This window comes from Acartia tonsa, chromosome 3 (assembly GCF_053477335.1).
Source record: "Acartia tonsa isolate MP-2025a chromosome 3, ASM5347733v1, whole genome shotgun sequence".
In the NCBI taxonomy this organism is placed as follows: Eukaryota; Metazoa; Arthropoda; class Copepoda; order Calanoida; family Acartiidae; genus Acartia; species Acartia tonsa.
Genome location: NC_137262.1, coordinates 36,443,463 through 36,464,061, shown reverse-complemented (window position 1 = coordinate 36,464,061; position 20,599 = coordinate 36,443,463). Strand labels below are relative to the sequence as shown.

The following is a 20,599-nucleotide window of genomic DNA, read 5'->3' as shown; positions in this document are numbered from 1 at the left end:
TTATTATTTTTTAGATTTTGATGAAAAATTTAATAAATTATAGTTAGTTATGAAACCTACGTATCTACTACAATAGATTTCTTTCTTTATGATAAGGTAAAGTAGTCAAGTTTAAAGAACATACAAAATTTCAAAGATAAAAAATATATAAAAAGTAACAGGATGTTTGTTTGTCTGTTTGAACCAAAGGATATCGCTGACCGCTGAACCGATATAGTTCTTCACTTCCACTATAGCTTCTCATAGGTCCGGGGAAGGTTTATATCAATTTTATAGGTGGGTACCATCACCCTCCCAAGAGAAACCGCCTCCCAAAAAGAAAAGACACTACCTCCCAAACAAATATTTTCATTACTTTTTCTTTTCAAAACTTAGACCTAACTGGGGGCTTCCCCTCAAACATCACAAGTTCCCACGTTTTTCTTTGTTCTAATATTTTCTTTCATTAATTAAAAAGTCTAATTATAAAATAACATTTATTTCTATGTACATAAATTTAGATACAAGTTAGTATGAAAATTAGATTCTGCGTATATTCTGCGTTTTGAAACTTTAAATCCCTTGATATATAGATAAATACCAGGATTAAAACTTTAAACATGTTAAATACATTGAGTACGAGTAGAAGTAATACTATGCTTAAGTTAAATACATTTTAAAAGTATTATTTTTTTAATTTTATTTATTCAATTTTTACAATATTTTTTTTCTTGAAATGTTTAAGTAATTTATCTTTAACTAAATAAATAAATACCGTTTTAACTAACTAGCGGCGACGACTATACAATTTATGGGCTCTGTACTCGAAGGGAGAAGAATAAAAATAGCCTTCAATCTTCCAAAAACATAAAGATAAAGGAGTCGAAGCCATGATGTAAAGCTTCTCTAAAATCGAGAACTCTTACAATAAAGTGGTTACCGAGATCTTATCCGACAAACATAAAATCTAATTTATTATGCAAAAGATTATTAAAAAGTTTCTTGTGTTTCTTTTATTTTGAATGTTGAAACTGTGCTGTGTTTTTAAAGAACCAAAGTTTCTGTTCCAGCCGTCCTGAAATAATAAAATGTATAAAAAACAAAATAACATGTATCATAAATAATAAACTATAAAAAAATTACCACGTAATCTTTTCCGAACAAAAATTTGGTTTGAGTTTCTATAAGAATACAAAAGGGATAAAAGATATATTCGTTGGCTCTAAAGTTTGGGTACTTTTTTATGTTGATTTGGTTCACCACTAGCAATGTTCATACTTTTTACAAGAATTTAAATCTACTTAAGGGGTTAAATTTGTTTATGATCACTAGGGATGTGTATCGAGGGTGCCATGTTCACCGAAATATATTTCAATCTATAATACAAAGTATAACGATGTCTGTTTGTTTGTCTGTCTGTCTGTTTGTTTGTCTGTCTGTTTGTTTGTAGCGAAGGATCTCGCTAACCGCTGAACTGATCGGGTTCTCCTTTACAGGGTAGCTTCTCATAGGTCCCGGAAAGGTTTATAACTATTTTCTTGGGAGGTGGGACACCCTTAACCCCCCCCAAAAATGAAAAATACCCCCCCCAAAAAAATATTTTCTTTTTAAAACTAAAATTAAAATAGTGGGGTCGACTAACCCCCCCCCAAAAAAAAAAAATAAAAAAATATTTTTTTTAAAAAATTTTCTTTAATTAAAATCTAAAACACGAAAAATTACTTTGATCAAACCTCTTGGGGCAAAGCCCCTAGAGGCTAGGGGCGAAGCCGCTAGTATATAATAAAGAAGTATCAGAGACTTTTACACTCAGAGAATTTATCATATCCAATTATAGTCTCTTGTCTTACTATATTGTTGAACTACTGGCTACGTCCAAGCTTTTGTAGCTTTTCCTTTTAAGAGTTGTGTTTTAGAAGAAGGCTAAACTATCTCATTATAAAATTGAAGCTCTTCCAAAAATCTCCCTTTTGGTTGCTTAATGGGTTGGTTGTCTGTAATACTACACTGAATACGCAGATATGTTAAGACATACAAGGAGATACTGCACCCAAGAGTTATCTTTGGATTGTCTGACCTGACTTTAAGTGCTATAGCATACGAGGTTTATTTTATATTGTACTTTACAGTAATGTACTCTTTTCATTATAAAGATGAAAGGACAGAATCTTCTTTCCCATTTCTTAAATTATTTTGTTAGAAAACATTGCAAGTCAAGAATATGTTCAAACAAAAGTACAAATATAAGTATCTAAAATTGTAAGATATATGTTTTTTTTGTCTCTTAGCATCTCTGAAACGGCTGTTTTTCCATCTATAATCTCATTCAATTTATAATGCCTCTCATTTAATTGTTTTAAAAATCTATGGGACTTGATTTTAATACTTGAAATTAAGGTTATATAAAAAAAATCAAGATAACAGATAATGTCAAAATATTATTCCCCCCCCCCCCCCTGATTGTTAAAACACTTGTAGTGATGAAGTTTGTATCTCAAGTTTGTCTCGAGGGAGTAGTCAAAATTCATTCATTGCTCTGGAGTACATTCAATAGAAAAATACTTGCCAAAAAAGTTTAATATAAAGCTGTATTTGGCTATTTAAGCTATTGTCATTTTCCTTTATCTATAATGTATTTTAATTTAGAATGTTCTCAAATATATCATTAACTAGTTGAAATATCTTAAAACATGTAGTTTAAAGTAAAATTGAAAGAAAAATAACTTTAAATAAAAAAAAATAACTTTAATTTATTACTGTTTAAAAGAAAAGAGCCAGGACAGCAAGATTTTTTTCTTTACTACTTTTTCCAAAATACTTTTTAATCAACGATTATTTTTACATATATTACATTAAAAATACCAGTTTTTATCCAGTTTAGTGATTTAATATCGATTTTTACTAGTATATGAGATTTTCTAAAAAAACATTCCTTTGTACTAAAAAAAGATTTATTATCGAAAAAAGGCCAATTCAGCATCTGATTTTGCATAGTGAATTTAAAAAAAAAAAAAAATGCTTAAATAAAAAACATTTTAAACCATATAAAATTTTTTTAAATTTTAGAAGCAGAATTATAGAATAAATGAATTAGTTTATTTGTATAACCCAGATAACTACTTGGCTGAAGTGGTGGGGACCTTCTCCTCTGCTAGCAAATTCCTATTGGTTGTGTATATATAACCGACGCTATTGGCTGATATTGAAAGACCCAATTGAACTTTCTTTACTTTTTATTCTTTTACTTTAATTATAGTAGTAATTATTTGCTCTGTACTTTTTAATCTTGTGTTCATTCTTGGGATACTGATTATTTGTCACATTATTAGTGTATAATTTCTCTATACATGTGGTTGTACTTTGTTAATACATAATATGTACTTCAAGTAATGAGAGATAATGAGTTTTGTTATACACAGGGATCTAAAGGGATTATACAATGGCTGATAAAATAATGATACACATAATAATCCCTTCTGTAGATTAGTGGTTGAAACGTTTAGACACTCAAATTGATAAACCAACCAATCAAGCCACCAAAGTTGTTAAGCCAACGAAAAAGAAAACATTATTATAAAACTTCGGGGACTAGTGTAATAAAGAGCGCAATGTCCCCTCCCACCCTGCTTATACATCAAGTTGAGACAGTAACAGAATATATTACACACTATGAATATGTTCAACAAAGCTTAGGTTTTGACATTATTTATTCTATTATTCAATCTAATTAGAGCCTCTTCTTAGCATAATCCTTATTTAAAAGTAACAGGTTGTTCGACTGTATGTTACCAGTGAATCAATTAAAATTTCCATTATAATGAAGCTTGGTATAGCTTTCGGGCTACTTTATTTCTGAAGTCTTGCGGTAGGTTTTAGGCTACTTTGTTTATAGGTTTTTCTTCTGTGTCAAGAGAATAGTATGAGGGTAAAAAGAAGTGAGAGAAGTACTCAATTTAACGTGTAGCCTGTAATTATGCGGGATCCTATTCCAAGGTTACTTCCAAGCGGGACTTTTCTAACCTTTACTTAAACTAACCTAAATTATTAAAAAAACGCTGTACAATTCAACAGCTTAATTTATAATTGATTTTTTAAAACGTATTCTTTTTTTTTATTGCATTAAATTGTGGATATAATCTTTGTTGTTAATAAATAAAGTACAAATGATATTTACTTAAGACAGTCATCTTCTGAAGTACACTGGAGTATGTCTAGTGGTGGTAGGTACCCAGTAGTACAAGTATGTACGCTAGTTTAAAAAGTACATGAACAAATATTTTCTGATGTACTGCTTATAAAAGTTAAATAAATACTTGACTTTTAGTCAATAAACCTTTAATTATTTTGTAAAAATTTAGACTATCTATAATACAAAGTAGAACGATTTCAGTCTGTCCGTCTGTCTATCTAAAGCTGAAGATCTATGTAACCGATACACCGATTGGTCTCTACTCTTCAGGGAAAATACTTACTGGTCTTATATTTAAATTTTGTAACAAAAATGTATTGTACAAATTCGGACCCTGAATTTGCTGATATCAGTCTAATCTCTGTGTAGGTGTTTAATCTCTCTTATAAGATTTTAATCTAGACCAATTCTTAATTACCATAAATTTTTTCCTAAAAAAGTAATTAAAAAAATATGAAATTTAATTTTTACATTTGTTTAGTTCATGATTTTCTGTTAATCTTCTATTTGTAAAGAAATTCTAGAAGATTTCTGATATTTAAACAAAACCTAATTCAAGATACTTTTGATGCTTTGATTTTTGATGGATGTTAATCAACAAATATACCCTTCCTGTATTATCATTATTGTTTGAAAAGTTTCGACCCTTAAAGTTAAAAGTAACAAATTAATATGGAATAAAAGTACACAAATTTTTAGGCCAGCGAATGTAAACTTTGGTGAGCATTATAATTTTCAGTCCATTGTTCCCCACCTTCTTTAAAATAGAATAAAACTACATCCCTTAGTTTTAAAAATTGTCAGGGAATATATCTAAATACTTTACCTATGGATTGTAGCGCCACCCATTTGATTGGCTCTCTCCATGCATTCTTTTTTCACCTAAGAATACATGTTAATTTAAACAAGGATGAAAACATCCATTTAATCAACACTCAGACGGAAAGAACAACATTGAAACATAATGTTATTTTGAAATCAGATTAAAATTTATTGTAACTTGCTGTGATTATATGGTCCCTAATTATAATCAAAGGATAACAGTCTCATTAAAATAATAAACAAACGATCATGGTTATCCGTTACGGCCGAACGTACAGACAAATGATGGATAAACTCTAATTCAGGAAAAGCTTCGACCCTAGGACGACTTTGTCCATAAGAAACTTAGTTTTTATCCTATGATATAAAGTAGTGAGATTTATTTTTGTCTGAAGCTAAAGGTCTCAGAAATGGCTGGTCCGCCTAGGTTGTACTTTTTATGGAACCTTTATATGTATCTATTTTGTTGTATAATAAGAAAACAACACGTAGTTCATATACATATGTGCTACACTACTGAAAGTGTAATATACAACAAGAAAAATAGCTTTAAAAGCTTAATCTAAAATCTTTAAAAAAATAGCTTAAAACCAACCCAGGACCAATATGAAGATTACCTAAAATTAAGAAATCAATCTGTTCACCTAGAAATCTTAAGCTTCAGGGAAAATTTTACTACTTGATATAGTAGAACAAGAAAGTGTAATATACCCAACCTGAAAAAGTCTCTCTAAATCTGACCAAAGCTTTGTTTGTTTAGCATTGTCATTCACTGACTCCCGGATTATTCGTTGGTCATCCTGTAAAAAAAACCAGAATACAGAAATAGTACATTGTTTATATAAAAGTAATAGGATGTCTATGTGTGTGTGTGTGTAGGTGTAGCGTTTTTGCTATCTTTGAGAGGGTAAATCAACCCCAAAAATAACCCCAGTATGTAAAACTAATAATAACTTGTCAATTTAATTAATTTGATTTAGTGTTACTTAGAACTTAGTAAAGCGTTTGATTCGAAAAAATATATTCTTTATTTACTAAGTATATTTGCGATAACTTTTATTTAATAGATTCTTCCAATTTTTAACATTTACAAAACAGCCTGCTTTATTGCTTCAAGATCCATGTCAGATCTGTATAGGAAATAAATGTCTATAAATGAGCTCAAGTTTTCCAAGGAATAAATGTTCAAAACTCATAGTGCTCCAATAATCCTCATTAAACACTCATTGACCAAAGCGATAAACCTTTATTCTATTTGTTTATGGAATGAATAAAGTTTTTCAATCCATGTTGATATTTGAATTACATTGAAGTATTTATTCTTGATTTAATAAACAAAAAATATACGTTCATAATATAGAAAATCAAAAAAACTCTGTTTTAAAAGAATTCGATTGTGGCGACACTTCCGTAGTGTTCAAATATTAAAACTAAAATTTTAATCATATTAACCCTTTGGTGATGGTAATGTAAATAAAAAATATAATTGAAGAAATCTTTTTAAAATCATTAAAATATTAAATATTTACTTCTTTCTTTTAGATAGTAATGACGAGGGAGGAAAATTGAAATAGTTAAATAGATATGTACTTATAGAAAACTAGCCAATAGTGAGATAGTTATATCGAGCCAACTCTAGTTTATAATATATTAGACATCCAAGTTGTAAATGAATAGGATTAGTAAAATCTTGGAAGGAAGGGCCATTGAACTGTAAATTTCATCTGTGCCCTGAGGTGGGTTCTTAAAGAACCCACCTCTGATTTATTGACTAGGTTTATTCTTTATAAGCTTTAAAACTTTGGGTACTTTATTTGGTCTTAATTGGTTAGTTTTACGTCCAAAATTTTCAGTTAATAATTTGATTTACAGAACGGGTAATCTTGTATATAATCATTCCAAATTAACCTATCGTCTATTGTATTAACCCTTAAGATCCCTGATAGTGAAAAGTTTTACCTTTAATGCTTTGCCACGTTTCTCTCCTTCACTGATAATCTTCTGAAACTTATCTCTCATACTTTTCTTCTTATCTTCAGGCTTTACATAGAAAGAATGGTAGAATTTTAGTAACAAAGCCACTCGAAATGTTCGTTCTTCTGTCCATCCATGGGAAACATTATGGGGTAATTTTAGCGTTTGCTTTTTAAAACATTGTTTGATATACGTAAACATATGTTTAGTTATTTATAAATGTTATTATACTAGATTTAATACAGAAATAAGGTATAGCCAAGCCGAAGCCCAATTTGTCCCACTTTTGAGCAAGACGATTCCTATATGACGTCATATAAAGGGAAAAGAAAAAGGGAAGGAGGGGAAGAAAATCTCTTCAAAAGAGATGGGAGAAAAGAGAATCTTCTTGCTCAAAAGTGGGACAGATTGGGCTTCGTCATAGCCAACAATCGAAATAAATCTAAAATAGTACATATATGGGGGGCAGTTGAAAAGGTCGTTAATTTTACTATGTGTTGACCCCAACTACATCTGAAATTATAGTATGGTTTGTATGTTCTAAGTAAAAAATTGACGATTTTTGATTACTGCCGTAGTTTCATGCTGCCGTAGTTAAAAGACATTAGATCTTTTCATGAAAATACCCTTTCTCGAATTTCATTCTTCTGCTAACCTAAAAAGTTACTTTAGGGGCCTATAAATACATGTACAAAATTTCAGCTCTTTATCTCTACTGGCGACCTAGCGCCAGGCATGTAAAATATCAACAGATAACGGTAGAACGGCGGTTTTAACAATATCTCAGTAATGTGCAGGTTTTAAGCTCTTCTGCATATTTCAATTTAAACACATAAGGCCAAAGATATTATATCCAAAAAATCTTTTGTCAAAGTCTACTCTACACCTAGCGCCAGTCAGTTTTCTAAAATAATGCATTTTATACCTGTGAAAAATGAAATCGCCAGCGCTAGGTGTAGAGTAAACTTTGACAAAAGATTTTTGGGATATCATATCTTAGGCCTTATGTGTTTAAGTTGAAATATGCAGAACACCTAAATTCACCTTCCAAGCCATTCTCTAAGCATTTTGATTTTTTTTATGAAATAACGGGATTTCAAAACTGCCCTTTGAAAAGGCCTAAAAAAAATCTTTTTTTGTCCCTTTTTTCACTGTTTATAGTTACAACTTATTAAGATATTATTCTCAGTTAAAAAAAAATTGGCGCTTCCAGCACCAAAACCGGCAAAAACAGGCAGTTAAACTTCTGTACCCCTACTTAACCCCCTAACAGACCCCCCCTCTATCTCGGCTCCTGTTACAGATAGAGACATAAAACTTTTTTCTGGTGGTTCATGTGTATTTTTAGAGAAAATTACTTTTTCTAGTCATAGCAGTCAGACCGCTCCTTATCTGCTTTTTAGCGGCCAGCCGCTAAATATTTAAACAGCTGTAGAGCAGCCAATTTTAAAGCTAAGAAAACCAAATTTTATTACGAACTATTATTTTTATAACAAAAAAATACGTTTTCTGATCATCACCAAAAAACGACAAATAATGGAAACTGCTAATTTTAGGGGTAAAACGGCGGTTGGCGGCGCTAAATGATATTTTTATCTGTTTATAGTTAAAACTTATTAAGATATTATTCTCAGTTAAAAAAAATTGGCGCTTCCAGCACCCAAACTGGCAAAAACAGGCAGTTAAACTTCTGTACCCCTACTTAACCCCCTAACAGACTGTTACAGATAGAGACGTAAAACTTATTTCTGGTGGTTCATGTGTATTTATAGAGAAAATTACTTTTTGTAGTCATAGCAATCAGACCGCTCCTTATCCACTTTTTAGCGGCCAGCCGCTAAATATTAAAAAAGCTGTAGAGTGGCCAATTTTAAAGCTAGGAAAACCAAATTTTATGACGATCTATTATTATTCCTATAAAAAAAATACTTTTTCTGACCATCTCCAAAAAACGACAAATAATGGAAACCACCAATTTTGGCAGTAAAACGGCGGTTGGCGGCACTAAATAATATTTTTATCTGTTTATAGTTGCAACTTTTTAAGATATTATTCTCAGTTAAAAAAAAATTGGCGCCTCCAGCACCAAATCGGCAAAAACAGGCAGTTAAACTTTTGTACCCCTACTTAACCTCCTAACAGACCTCCCTCTATTTCGGCTCCTGTTACAGATAGAGATGTAAAACTTTTTTTCTGTTGGTTCATGTGTATTTTTAGAGAAAATTACTTTTTCTAGTCATAGCTGTTCAGACTGCTCCTTATCTGCTTTTTAGCAGCCAGCCGCTAAATATTAAAAAAGCTGTAGAGCTGCCAATTTTAAAGCTAGGAAAACCAAATTTTATGACGATCTATTATTTTTCCTGTAAAAAAAATACTTTTTCTGATCATCTCCAAAAAACGACAAATAACGGAAACTGCCAATTTCGGCAGTAAAACGGTTGGCCGCAGCTGGCCGCTAAAAAGTGGATAAGGAGCGGTCTGACCGCTATGACTAGAAAAAGTAATTTTCTCTAAAAATACAAATGAACCACCAGAAAAAAGTTTTACGTCTCTATCTGTAACAGGAGCCGAGATAGAGAGGGGGGTCTGTTAGGGGGTTAAGTAAGGGTACAGAAGTTTAACTGCCTGTTTTTGCCGGTTTTGGTGCTGGAAGAGCCAATTTTTTTTAAACTGAAAATAATATCTTAATAAGTTGTAACTATAAACAGATAAAAATATTATTTAGCACCGCCAACCGCCATTTTACCGCCAAAATTGGCGTTTTCCGTTATTTGTTGTATTTCGGCGATGGTCAGAAAAGGTATTTTTTTGGTTATAAAAAATAATAGTTTGTCGTAAAATTTGGTTTTCTTAGCTTTAAAATTGGCTGCTCTACAGCAGTTTTAATATTTAGCGGCTGGCTGCTAAAAAGCGGATAAGGAGCGGTCTGACCGCTATGACTAGAAAAAGTAATTTTCTCTAAAATACACATGAACCACCTGAAAAAAGTTTTACGTCTCTATCTGTAACAGAGGCCGAGATGGAGGGGGGGGGGGGGGGTCTGTTAAGTGGTTAAGTAGGGGTACAGAAGTTTAACTGTCTGTTTTTGCCGGTTTTGGTGCTGGAAGCGCCAATTTTTTTTAACAGAGAATAATATCTTAATAAGTTGTAACTATAAACAGATAAAAATATTATTTAGCGCCGCTTACCGCCGTTTTACTGCCAATTTTGGCAGTTTCTGTTATTTGCCGTTTTTCGGCGATGGTCAGAATAGGTATTTTTTTTGTTATAAAAAATAATAGTTTGTCATAAAATTTGGTTTTCTTAGCTTTAAAATTGGCTGCTCTACAGCTGTTTAAATATTTAGCGGCTGGCCGCTAAAAAGCGGATAAGGAGCGGTCTGATTGCTATGACTAGAAAAAGCAATTTTCTCTAAATATACACATGAACCACCAGAAAAAAGTTTTATGTCTCTATCTGTAACAGGAGCCGAGATAGAGGGGGGGGTCTGTTAGGGGGTTAAGTAGGGGTACAGAAGTTTAACTGCCTGTTTTTGCCGGTTTTGGTGCTGGAAGCGCCAATTTTTTTAAAACTGAGAATAATATCTTAATAAGTTGTAACTATAAACAGTGAAAAAAAGGACAAAAAAAGATATTTTTTAGGCCTTTTCAAATGGCAGTTTTGAAATCCCGTTATTTCATAAAAAAAATCAAAATGCTTAGAGAATGGCTTGGAAGGTGAATTTAGGTGTTCTGCATATTTCAACTTAAACACATAAGGCCTAAGATATGATAGTCCAAAAATCTTTTGTCAAAGTCTACTCTACACCTAGCGCTGGCGATTTCATTTTTCACAGGTATAAAATGCATTATTTTAGAAAACTGACTGGCGCTAGGTGTAGAGTAGACTTTGACAAAAGATTTTTTGGATATAATATCTTTGGCCTTATGTGTTTAAATTGAAATATGCAGAAGAGCTTAAAACCTGCACATTACTGAGATATTGTTAAAACCGCCGTTCTACCGTTATCTGTTGATATTTTACATGCCTGGCGCTAGGTCGCCAGTAGAGATAAAGAGCTGAAATTTTGTACATGTATTTCTAGGCCCCTAAAGTAACTTTTTAGGTTAGCAGAAGAAGGAAATTCGAGAATGGGTATTTTCATGAAAAGATCTAAAAGACATATTAAAACACACAATTGTGAGAATTATTGTAAGGTCCTCGTATGTTGTTTCATTGAAATTTTTTTTCATTTGTTTATTTTTAGGATTTTAAGCTGGAAATAATGATGTAAATACAAATGGATAAAAAGTATAATTCTTTGATCTTTAGTACCAACTAAGAGACCAATTTATTATCCTTTATTATCCTTTGAAGTTAGAATTAGAATACCATTTTTATCCTTTGAAATACTCCTTAAAAAAATACTTTGAAAGGCGCGTGACAATAATAGTATTGCAAATTAATATAGACAGACGGTCTCAAAGAAATTCAACATTTTTCATTGTGGTAATTGGCTTTCAACCAATTTTAATTTTAAAGAAATAGCCTAAATCCATTCCAACTTCCTTTAACTAATTGGTTTAGTAGTCAACGAGATCTTTAGAAGGATAGACAAAAAAAACAATAGAATATATCGGTTGCACCCCTAGAAACTAGGGTTGGGAGGGCATTAAAAAAGCCTAAAAGAAACTTTTAATTGGTTATGATATAGTCTAAAACCATCCTAGGTTCATTGATTAGCGGGATCTTAAGCAACATACAAAGAATACTACTATGAATAATAATTGATAATTATAAAATACCTTGTTTGAAACATAGAGCTTGATTTCCTGTTGAACTAGGTCCTGCCAGTTTGATAATAACTTTGTCTGATTATCCAGTACATGGTATCTAGTGGATATATAATCATATTAGATAGATAGATAGGTCCTGCCAGTTTGATAATAACTTTGTCTGATTATCCAGTACATGGTATCTAGTGGATATATAATCATATTAGATAGATAGATAGGTCCTGATAGTTTGATAATAACTTTGTCTGATTATCCAGTACATGGTATCTAGTGGATATATAATCATATTAGATAGATAGATAGGTCCTGATAGTTTGATAATAACTTTGTCTGATTATCCAGTACATGGTATCTAGTGGATATATAATGATATTAGATAGATAAATAGGTCCTGCCAGTTTGATAATAACTTTGTCTGATTATCCAGTACATGGTATCTAGTGGATATATAATCATATTAGATAGATAGATAGGTCCTGATAGTTTGATAATAACTTTGTCTGATTATCCAGTACATGGTATCTAGTGGATATATAATCATATCAGATAGATAGATAGGTCCTGATAGTTTGATAATAACTTTGTCTGATTATCCAGTACATGGTATCTAGTGGATATATAATCATATTAGATAGATAGATAGGTCCTGATAGTTTGATAATAACTTTGTCTGATTATCCAGTACATGGTATCTAGTGGATATATAATCATATTAGATAGATAGATAGGTCCTGATAGTTTGATAATAACTTTGTCTGATTATCCAGTACATGGTATCTAGTGGATATATAATCATATTAGATAGATAGATAGGTCCTGATAGTTTGATAATAACTTTGTCTGATTATCCAGTACATGGTATCTAGTGGATATATAATCATATCAGATAGATAGATTCACATATGAACAGACAGAAACATTTATATAAAGAAAAATAGCTATGTAAGTAGAAGTGTGATAAATAGAAGACAGATAGATAAAAAAAAGAAAGATAGATAGGTTGATTTGATAATAAATTGAAAGAGATTATAAAATTATAAATAAAAAGATGGATGGAAAAATTTAAATAAAGCAGGGATAAGATAGAAAGCCATGAAGTTAAGTACATTAAACGGAAGATAAGTAAGTAGATAATGAAATACATAAAGATACACCTTTAGAAAGATTTTATATTACATAGATATATAAAATTCGAAATATGTAAAGAGGTTTTGATAAGAATTAGATTGGCAAAAATAGAGATAAAAAGACAGAAAAAAATAAGATCCTTAAAATAATATTTTTAATCCAAACATAAGATCAAGATAATCACAACATGTGCAGAAAATATTTTTCTTTGAATGATTTTTTTAATGGGAAAAATGAGAGAATAGGTTGTAAACAAGGTTGGCAACATACGTAAGTAGGAAAGCAACAAAAAAAACATTAATTAAAATGGATAAAGTGAGAGTGAGAAAAATAAATGATATATAAAGTAAAACTTTTATAGATAAGGATATAATAACTCTTAGACCAACAGACAAATTAAGTACTAAATGCACATTGGTATTGGTAACTTTCAGGAAAAATTGAACTATCTATCTTAAAAAGGAGCCTAGAAATTCCCTTTTCCAACAAACATTCAATTAGAAATATAGAGTAGCTTTGCTACTAAAAATACAGAGACAGAGAAAAAAGGATTATAATATAAATATTTGATTAAAGAGTAAAATAAACAGGAAAAAGGAAAAATTATTTTGATTATTCTAGCTCTATCTGTTGTTTAATCAGTGAAAAAACAAAAATATAGATTATAATAGGAAAATTTAGAAGATAGATAGTACGTTAGCAAGATGAATAGATAGATATGATATATTATGCTATTAGAAAGTATGGGGGAGGGTGCAATCTAGAAGCTCTGTAATATAATGAGGGGGGAGGGAATAATTGGAAAGCAAATAGCCTAAATCCTTCCTAAGTAAAGTTCCCTTTATGGGGACCTCAATCAATTTAGTGATCTTTGATATCTAAAGGCACAAACGCACAGATAGACACAACGACAGACAGATAGACAAACAAAATGTTACTTTCATATAAAGATAAGATATATAACGAAGCAGCTTATAGTGCCTAATAATAAATAACGTCATAATAGAAATGACCAATGATAGGCCAGTATACATTGTAATTGACCAATGGTAAAATGTATACTGGCCTATCATTGAACATTTCTCTTGTATGACGTCATTTTTAATCTGATTTATATAAGACTGAAACTTACTTAGATTCCGAGCCTAGTATTTCCTCTCTAAGCGACTTGACCTCTGTATCTAACTTAGACATATTAGAGTTGAGCTGTAGCGAGGTCGAGTCATAGAGACTCTTCCTCTCATCATACTCTATCTGTAAATCTTGATGGTCTTGACGTAATGGACGCAATTCCTGAAAGTATACAAAAAATTACTCCTTTTGTAGATTACAATTGGTGGTTGAAACGTTTAGACACTCCACTAAATTAAACAACCATTCAAAATTCAATAAAAGTCCTCAGGGTTGTTAGCCCAACGAATAAGAAAACGTTTTTAGATGACTTTGGGGACTAATGTAATAAACAGTGTAATGTCCCAACCCTACCTGAATTATATACTTGTGCCCAAAGTTTATAATAAACACTTTATATCATTGTCTTAAACACTTTTTTATCCAATATTTATTTTAATCTCCAGAAGGGGTCATTTGGTGTATCATAATTGGGGATGTATGTAAATTAAATCAACGTCGATTGTTTTAATAACTATTTTAGATTTTTGGAATCTTTTTATTAAATAATACATAAAAGAATATAAAAAATACATAAATATGTTATTGTTTTTTTTTCTTTGTTATTCAGCAAAAAATGTACTACAAAAAAAACACATAAATAAAAAAACAACACATGGAATTTTCCTTTCGTTATTTTGATAATGATTGTTGTGTGGGCATATTTTTTATAATATTAGTATGTATCTAGTGTTTGTCAAAAAATTTTATATTAAAAATTCCATGAAATATTTCTTAATATGTAATATGTTTATTACAATATCAATGTACTCTATTTAATAATATTAACTCAAAATGACAATTGAGATATTTAATGAAAGGTTTAAGAAAAACAAGACATCATTAAATACAAAAAATATAAAAAAGTTTTTTTTTGTCATCACTACTATTTTGAGTAAGCTCTTATTTATATTAAGATGCTTTTTATTTTTAATGTTAAGTTAGGTAAGGAGAACCAATGGCTATTTAAATTTGTCTATCTTTGATTTAAAAAGTGCATAATCTTGCAGCCAATCAACATTTTAATTGCACGGCCTTTATCTGGAATTCCAAACTTTCCATGGCAATACATTTTCCCTTCTTATTAAAGATAAAACGAACAAAAACTGATTTTTATCTCTATATATGACGGGATTTAGGTCGCGACTCGAGTTCCTCTTTATGAAACTCAAAGAACATACCATGTTTGTAGAGTCCTTCTTAAACAAGGATGATAACATAAATAAAAGTCAAGCTCTAAAATCAGAAGGTTGGATATACGAACATTAACAATTTTAGAGTGTCATAACTTAATGAGCAAAATGTCGGATGGAAGAACTGACAAAAAAACGGACCGAACATAATTATAGAAAAGCTTTACTTAAAACATTTTTTACCTTTATTATAGGAGCTAAACGGGCTTTTCTTTCAGATATCTTCATGGTCAGTTGATGTACAAGACCTAAGAAACAGAAATATTAAAAAGAAAATATCTTAATTGCTAAAGTATCAAGATGTATGTTTATCAATCTGTCTGGACTGAAACATCTTGTTAACTGCAGGACTGAAATATATATCATTTTATATCTTTTAAAGATAGTACCCCCCCCCCCCCTTCAGAGAGAAAGCCAAAATTCGTAATTGGTAAAAATAAGTTAATCTTCTCTTACTTCTTCTGAAAACTAAATATTTTGTAGTTGGTAGACCCCCATCCCCCCCTTTCTTTTTAAAACGCTACTAATGCTTATATGGGTGCAGCTCCAAATCTGTCTGGCTGTTGCTAAGGATCTCGCTGTCTGCTGCATAGATAGGAGTCTCCTTTGCAGTGAAGCTCATTATAGGTCTAAATAAGGTTTTTAACTAAATTTTGTCCCTAGATAAAAATGCATCCCTTTCAATTTTTTTTGCTTTTTCTTTATAGAACTAAAATTAAGTATTCGATCATTTAAAAAAAAAACATTACTTCTTAACAACCCTAGTTATTTTAAAACTTTTAGGTAATACTCAGGACAGTATTATCTATTAGGTCATATTTTGGAGGGTATTATCTTTTAGGTCATATTTTGGAGGGTATTATCATATAATCACCACTTTCCCCTACCTGACATATCCTCCAATGTTTCTCCTTTCAAATCATCCAGATTTGCTTTATGTTCTGCAACCTAAACAAAAAAATATTTTTATTGTATTTTGATGGAATTTTCTTTCCAGTATGGCTTTGAAACCAATTAATATCTGTTTGATTAAAACCTATTATGTCATTTATGGAAGGTATTTTTGCAGCCTGCAATCTACTATAAGACACGAAATCATTTTAACACGTTAAGGTACCATGTCTGTTTTGAGGGGTCACTTTAAAGCAACTTAGTACCTATAAAAATAGTGCCTTTAAAATGATAGGCCAGCATACATTGTAATTGACCAATAGTAAAATTCACAATGGCCTATAATTGGTAATTTCTATTGTATGGCGTTATTTTTTTAAAGGCAATATTCATTTACTTGACATAATGACCACAATAACTTGAATTATTGAAAAATAGATTTAGTTTTATTAAGACATTTTTTGTTTCAAATTGTGGCAATTATGGTACAAAATTATAATACAACTAACGATAAATTGTAGAATTTCCCATAAACTATAAATATTTGAATTATTTATCCCAAAGGATTTGCTATACAATGCACTATATCTATTTCTTACCAGCTAAGATATTATAATACATATTGTTAAAAGCGAAGCTGACTACTTTCTCAGTCAGTCCGTCTGTTAGTCCTTCAGTTAGAAAAGCAATGGTAAAAAGTATGTCGTTTTCTCATCTGCTATTTAAGATAGAATGCTCATTTAATTATAGTTTTAAGTATATAATTTATAAAATAAAACAATTATGTGTTTTCAAATGAAAGGTTTAAAGATTTTTTTTATACATTCTTCCCTTTCTTTCATTTTCTATCTTTTTTATCTTTTATAACATCCGCTTTACAACTTTACCCGTTGCCCTTTTTATATTTTTTGTACTTCGCTATTTCTGGATGTTATCATATTTAGTATTTGTGAGAAAATATTGTATGAAAGAATTGATATTTGCATTATGCTGACGCCAGCATCTGTATCTTCCAGGGCTCGTCACCCGCGCGTAAGCTTAATTAAAATCGTCATAGCTTAAAGAGTCAACTGAATGTCTAAACCTGTTCCTAAACAGAAAATCCATCTTTTCGATAGATACAAATTATTCATACTAGTTGAGGAGCAGCTGCCGAGCCCTGGCATCTTCAGAGCATTTCTCCAACGCTCATTCATTTTTTGAAATTATCCTTTTTACTTTCAATTAGACCTACCTAGTTACTAGGAGTATGTGGAGTTATTAGACAAGCAAATAAGACTCTCAAAATGAAAAAAAAATAGATTGATGGTATTTTCAAAGAAAAACTATTTTTCTTTAAATACATTAGAGAGTGGGGGTGTAAATTTTCTCCAATTTAGATTGAAGAATATTGCAAAATTCTATTATTTGTGAAAAGATGGACAAGGACAAGGATGATAAGTTGATCTACACTCCAAATTATAATCAACAAAAGTTGCCCTATCTGAAGATTAAAGTTTGATAGACTATGAATGAAAGAGCACAATTATAAAACTTTGGGGACCATAAAGTTCAATGTTCCCTTTCTCCATGGAAAAAAACTCTTTGGAAAATTGTTTGTTGTCCTGCTGGTGAATAATATCATCATAAACAATCATGTCTCTCCACACCATACAAAATAAACAAAGATTGAAAATAACATTTTTTAAAAATAAAATGTAATTCGTATTTAAAAAAAAAAAAAAAAAAAAAATCTCAAGTAATGGAGCCAAAATGTATTAAATGATGTCTTATTTTCCTTTATTTTCTGTAATTTTGATTTATATGACAATGAGGTATAATGAAAGTGAAAACATTATATAATATTATACGGGGCTCGTTAGCCGTCTGTAAGCCACAGAGAAATAAACCTTTTACAATTCTAAAAATCAGCTGGAAGTCTAAACTTGTCCCAAATATGTCAATCCCTTTTATAGATTATTTTCAAAACATCAAAACAGGTTTGAATTTAAGGCTTATTCGCGACTGAGGCGTTGGTGCCGAGCCCTGATTTAATAAGTCTTAAAATCTAAGTATGTCAACTTATACAGAATTATCGTCGAGACTTCTAAAACAGGTTGAAAATTAAAAGCGTTATCAAAATTCGTTTGTCTGACCCTTTGATTTGTTGAGCTTCGCCTTTACGAATGTTCTTATACTTGTTTTTTATTATATATTAGTTCTTTCTCATCTGCACGTAATATCATTTAATTCCACTTTAATAATCTTTAAAATTTAATTTACCAACTATTCCATAATTCTAGGAAGCAAAATATTATTTTTGTACAGGGATTTGAGACACATGACACAGACAATAAATTAATCTTCCTATAATTTTCTTTTTGACATGTAATTATTAAAACTACGATTTAGATGTGATGTAGATTATCTAAATCGCCATTGTCACCTCCCTCCCGGATTTCTGAGGAAATTTAATTTTTGCTCTATATAGATTAAAAAATCTCATTTCCTTGAAATCAAATTAAATTGTTGTATTATGTATAAGAACCTATATAAAAGTGCTCGTTGTAAGTACTAAAACATATTTTTTACAAGTTTTTTATTTTATTTAATTGATTGATAAGGTAGTGGCAACCAATTTTTAAAGATTTTAAACTGAATATTTGCTTGTTCCTATTTAGTGTATCTTTGATGTTGGCAAAGCATTTGATATATATATTTTTTAAAAAGTTTTTATATTCTATAAATCTCAAAAAGATTTATCGTATTTTAAACGATGATATATTTTTATTGTTATTATTACGTATTTTATTGGTTTTTAAACATAAAATCACAAAAATATTACTAAAATATAAAATTGAAATGATATATCATTTACAGTATGATTTTTATTCTATAATTTATTCACTTTTTGGCATAAAATACGACAAAATTATGTATCGCATTTTCACGTATAAAAAGGTTTTTCCAAATTATTTTGTCAATATAATGATCACAAAACTAAAATTGTAATATCTACTTTTTTTCGTTTCCGAAGGAGGGAGCATTTTTTGCATGTGATCAAACATAGACAGAATATATGAAAAGCCTATTTAAGTGTGATCAATATTACGAAAAGACGAAGATTTTAACTATTACTTCTCATTCATAAATATTCCCTGAATATTCTTTTGTTTCCCTGAAGATAAAGACCAAACCTGTTCTAGATTATCCCTGGTCTCCCTGAAGCCAGAAATTCCTTTCTCAGCCTCGGCTGTCTCTAATATCCCTGAAAATAAAACCAAACCTCTTCTAGATTATCCCTGGTCTCCCTGAAGCCAGAAATTTATTTCTCAGTCTCGACTGTTCCTTATATCTCTGAAGATAAAAACCAAACCTGTTCTAGATTATCCCTGGTCTCCCTGAAACCAGAAATTCCTTTCTCCGCCTCGGCACTTGACAGATTTTCTATCAATGCTTCCTCTCGAGATCTGAAATAGAACAAGAATAACAACATACATAAAAGCAAAGCAAATAAAATATTGGGACACACGAGTATCATTGCTATTACAGAGTTACAACGCTTTCAAATATTAAACAATTTCTAATTCAGGATGCTTCATATGGACGTACCTATATTTTGAAAGTAATTATGTAGATTCTACGCCTTTTACATTATACATTATCGTCCTGGAAATCTTCATTGAAACAAGATTTCACTCTACTCGAACTTAAAATAACCAGCAGACAATGGCCGTTTCAACGTCTTTTATATGATAAAATCCTTGATATATACAAACAAAAAAGTATAATGTTAACAGGTAAGCTATTTTTTAAACAACCTTAAAATTCAAAGTATTTCCTTGAACAATATCCTGTATTAAAGTAAATTTGCAACAAATTTGCAGAAAATTTTGTTTATATTCATAGACACATATTCTAAATTTTGACTCTCTACAAGTGTATATGTTCGTTTGTCCTACTGTTTTGATTTAGAGTTTCGCTATAATTGATGTTGTCATCTTGTTGTTTGATCTTATGTTGAGACGGCATTGTGTCAAATTGACCTTGAATGTGATTAATTGGAGGGAATATAAAGAGGAAAATAAACATGGGCATTAATAGATTATTAGCATAAAGGAGAGGTATGGAGATTCCTAAAACGATAATCTTAGGTGTACACCTATTCTCAAATGACACGTGTTGGTTGGTCTAATGCCATGTCTTTATTGCTATAAAAACAATGAAAAAAGAATTAAAGCACCCTGTTGAGGTTTTATACCCCCTAAGTAAAAAAAATTTTAAGAAAAAGGTGAGGGGGGGGGGGGGTAAATGTTAAAGTCAGGTAAGATTAGGTCATTTCAGATACTAGGTAGCTTTGCAGGGTAGGGTAACGCAAGGGCTAGTTAATGGAGAAGTAAAAAATGAATATTTAAAAAAAAAAATTATCCAAATGAATTACTAACATGTTCATTGTTTATACGTAAATAATAGCGTCGGGGGGGGGGGGGGGGAATTAC

At 30.6% G+C, this 20,599-nt stretch overlaps 1 protein-coding gene across 1 annotated transcript in view; it reads right to left on the bottom strand.

Annotated features, from left to right (window-relative positions):
• Positions 1 to 462: 462 nt before the first annotated feature.
• The window catches only part of LOC145314023 (intraflagellar transport protein 81 homolog), a 33,346-nt gene continuing 13,209 nt past the window's right edge, over positions 463 to 20,599 (bottom strand). The window contains exons 15-23 of the mRNA XM_080153748.1: positions 19,477 to 19,570; positions 16,118 to 16,178; positions 15,414 to 15,478; positions 14,000 to 14,160; positions 11,749 to 11,836; positions 6,950 to 7,030; positions 5,707 to 5,790; positions 4,995 to 5,050; positions 463 to 1,054 (exon numbers count right to left, since the gene is read on the bottom strand). Of these exons, the coding sequence (XP_080009874.1) occupies positions 1,024 to 1,054; positions 4,995 to 5,050; positions 5,707 to 5,790; positions 6,950 to 7,030; positions 11,749 to 11,836; positions 14,000 to 14,160; positions 15,414 to 15,478; positions 16,118 to 16,178; positions 19,477 to 19,570 (721 nt within the window). The 3' untranslated portion in view covers positions 463 to 1,023. The remainder of the gene's footprint in view (positions 1,055 to 4,994; positions 5,051 to 5,706; positions 5,791 to 6,949; positions 7,031 to 11,748; positions 11,837 to 13,999; positions 14,161 to 15,413; positions 15,479 to 16,117; positions 16,179 to 19,476; positions 19,571 to 20,599) is intronic.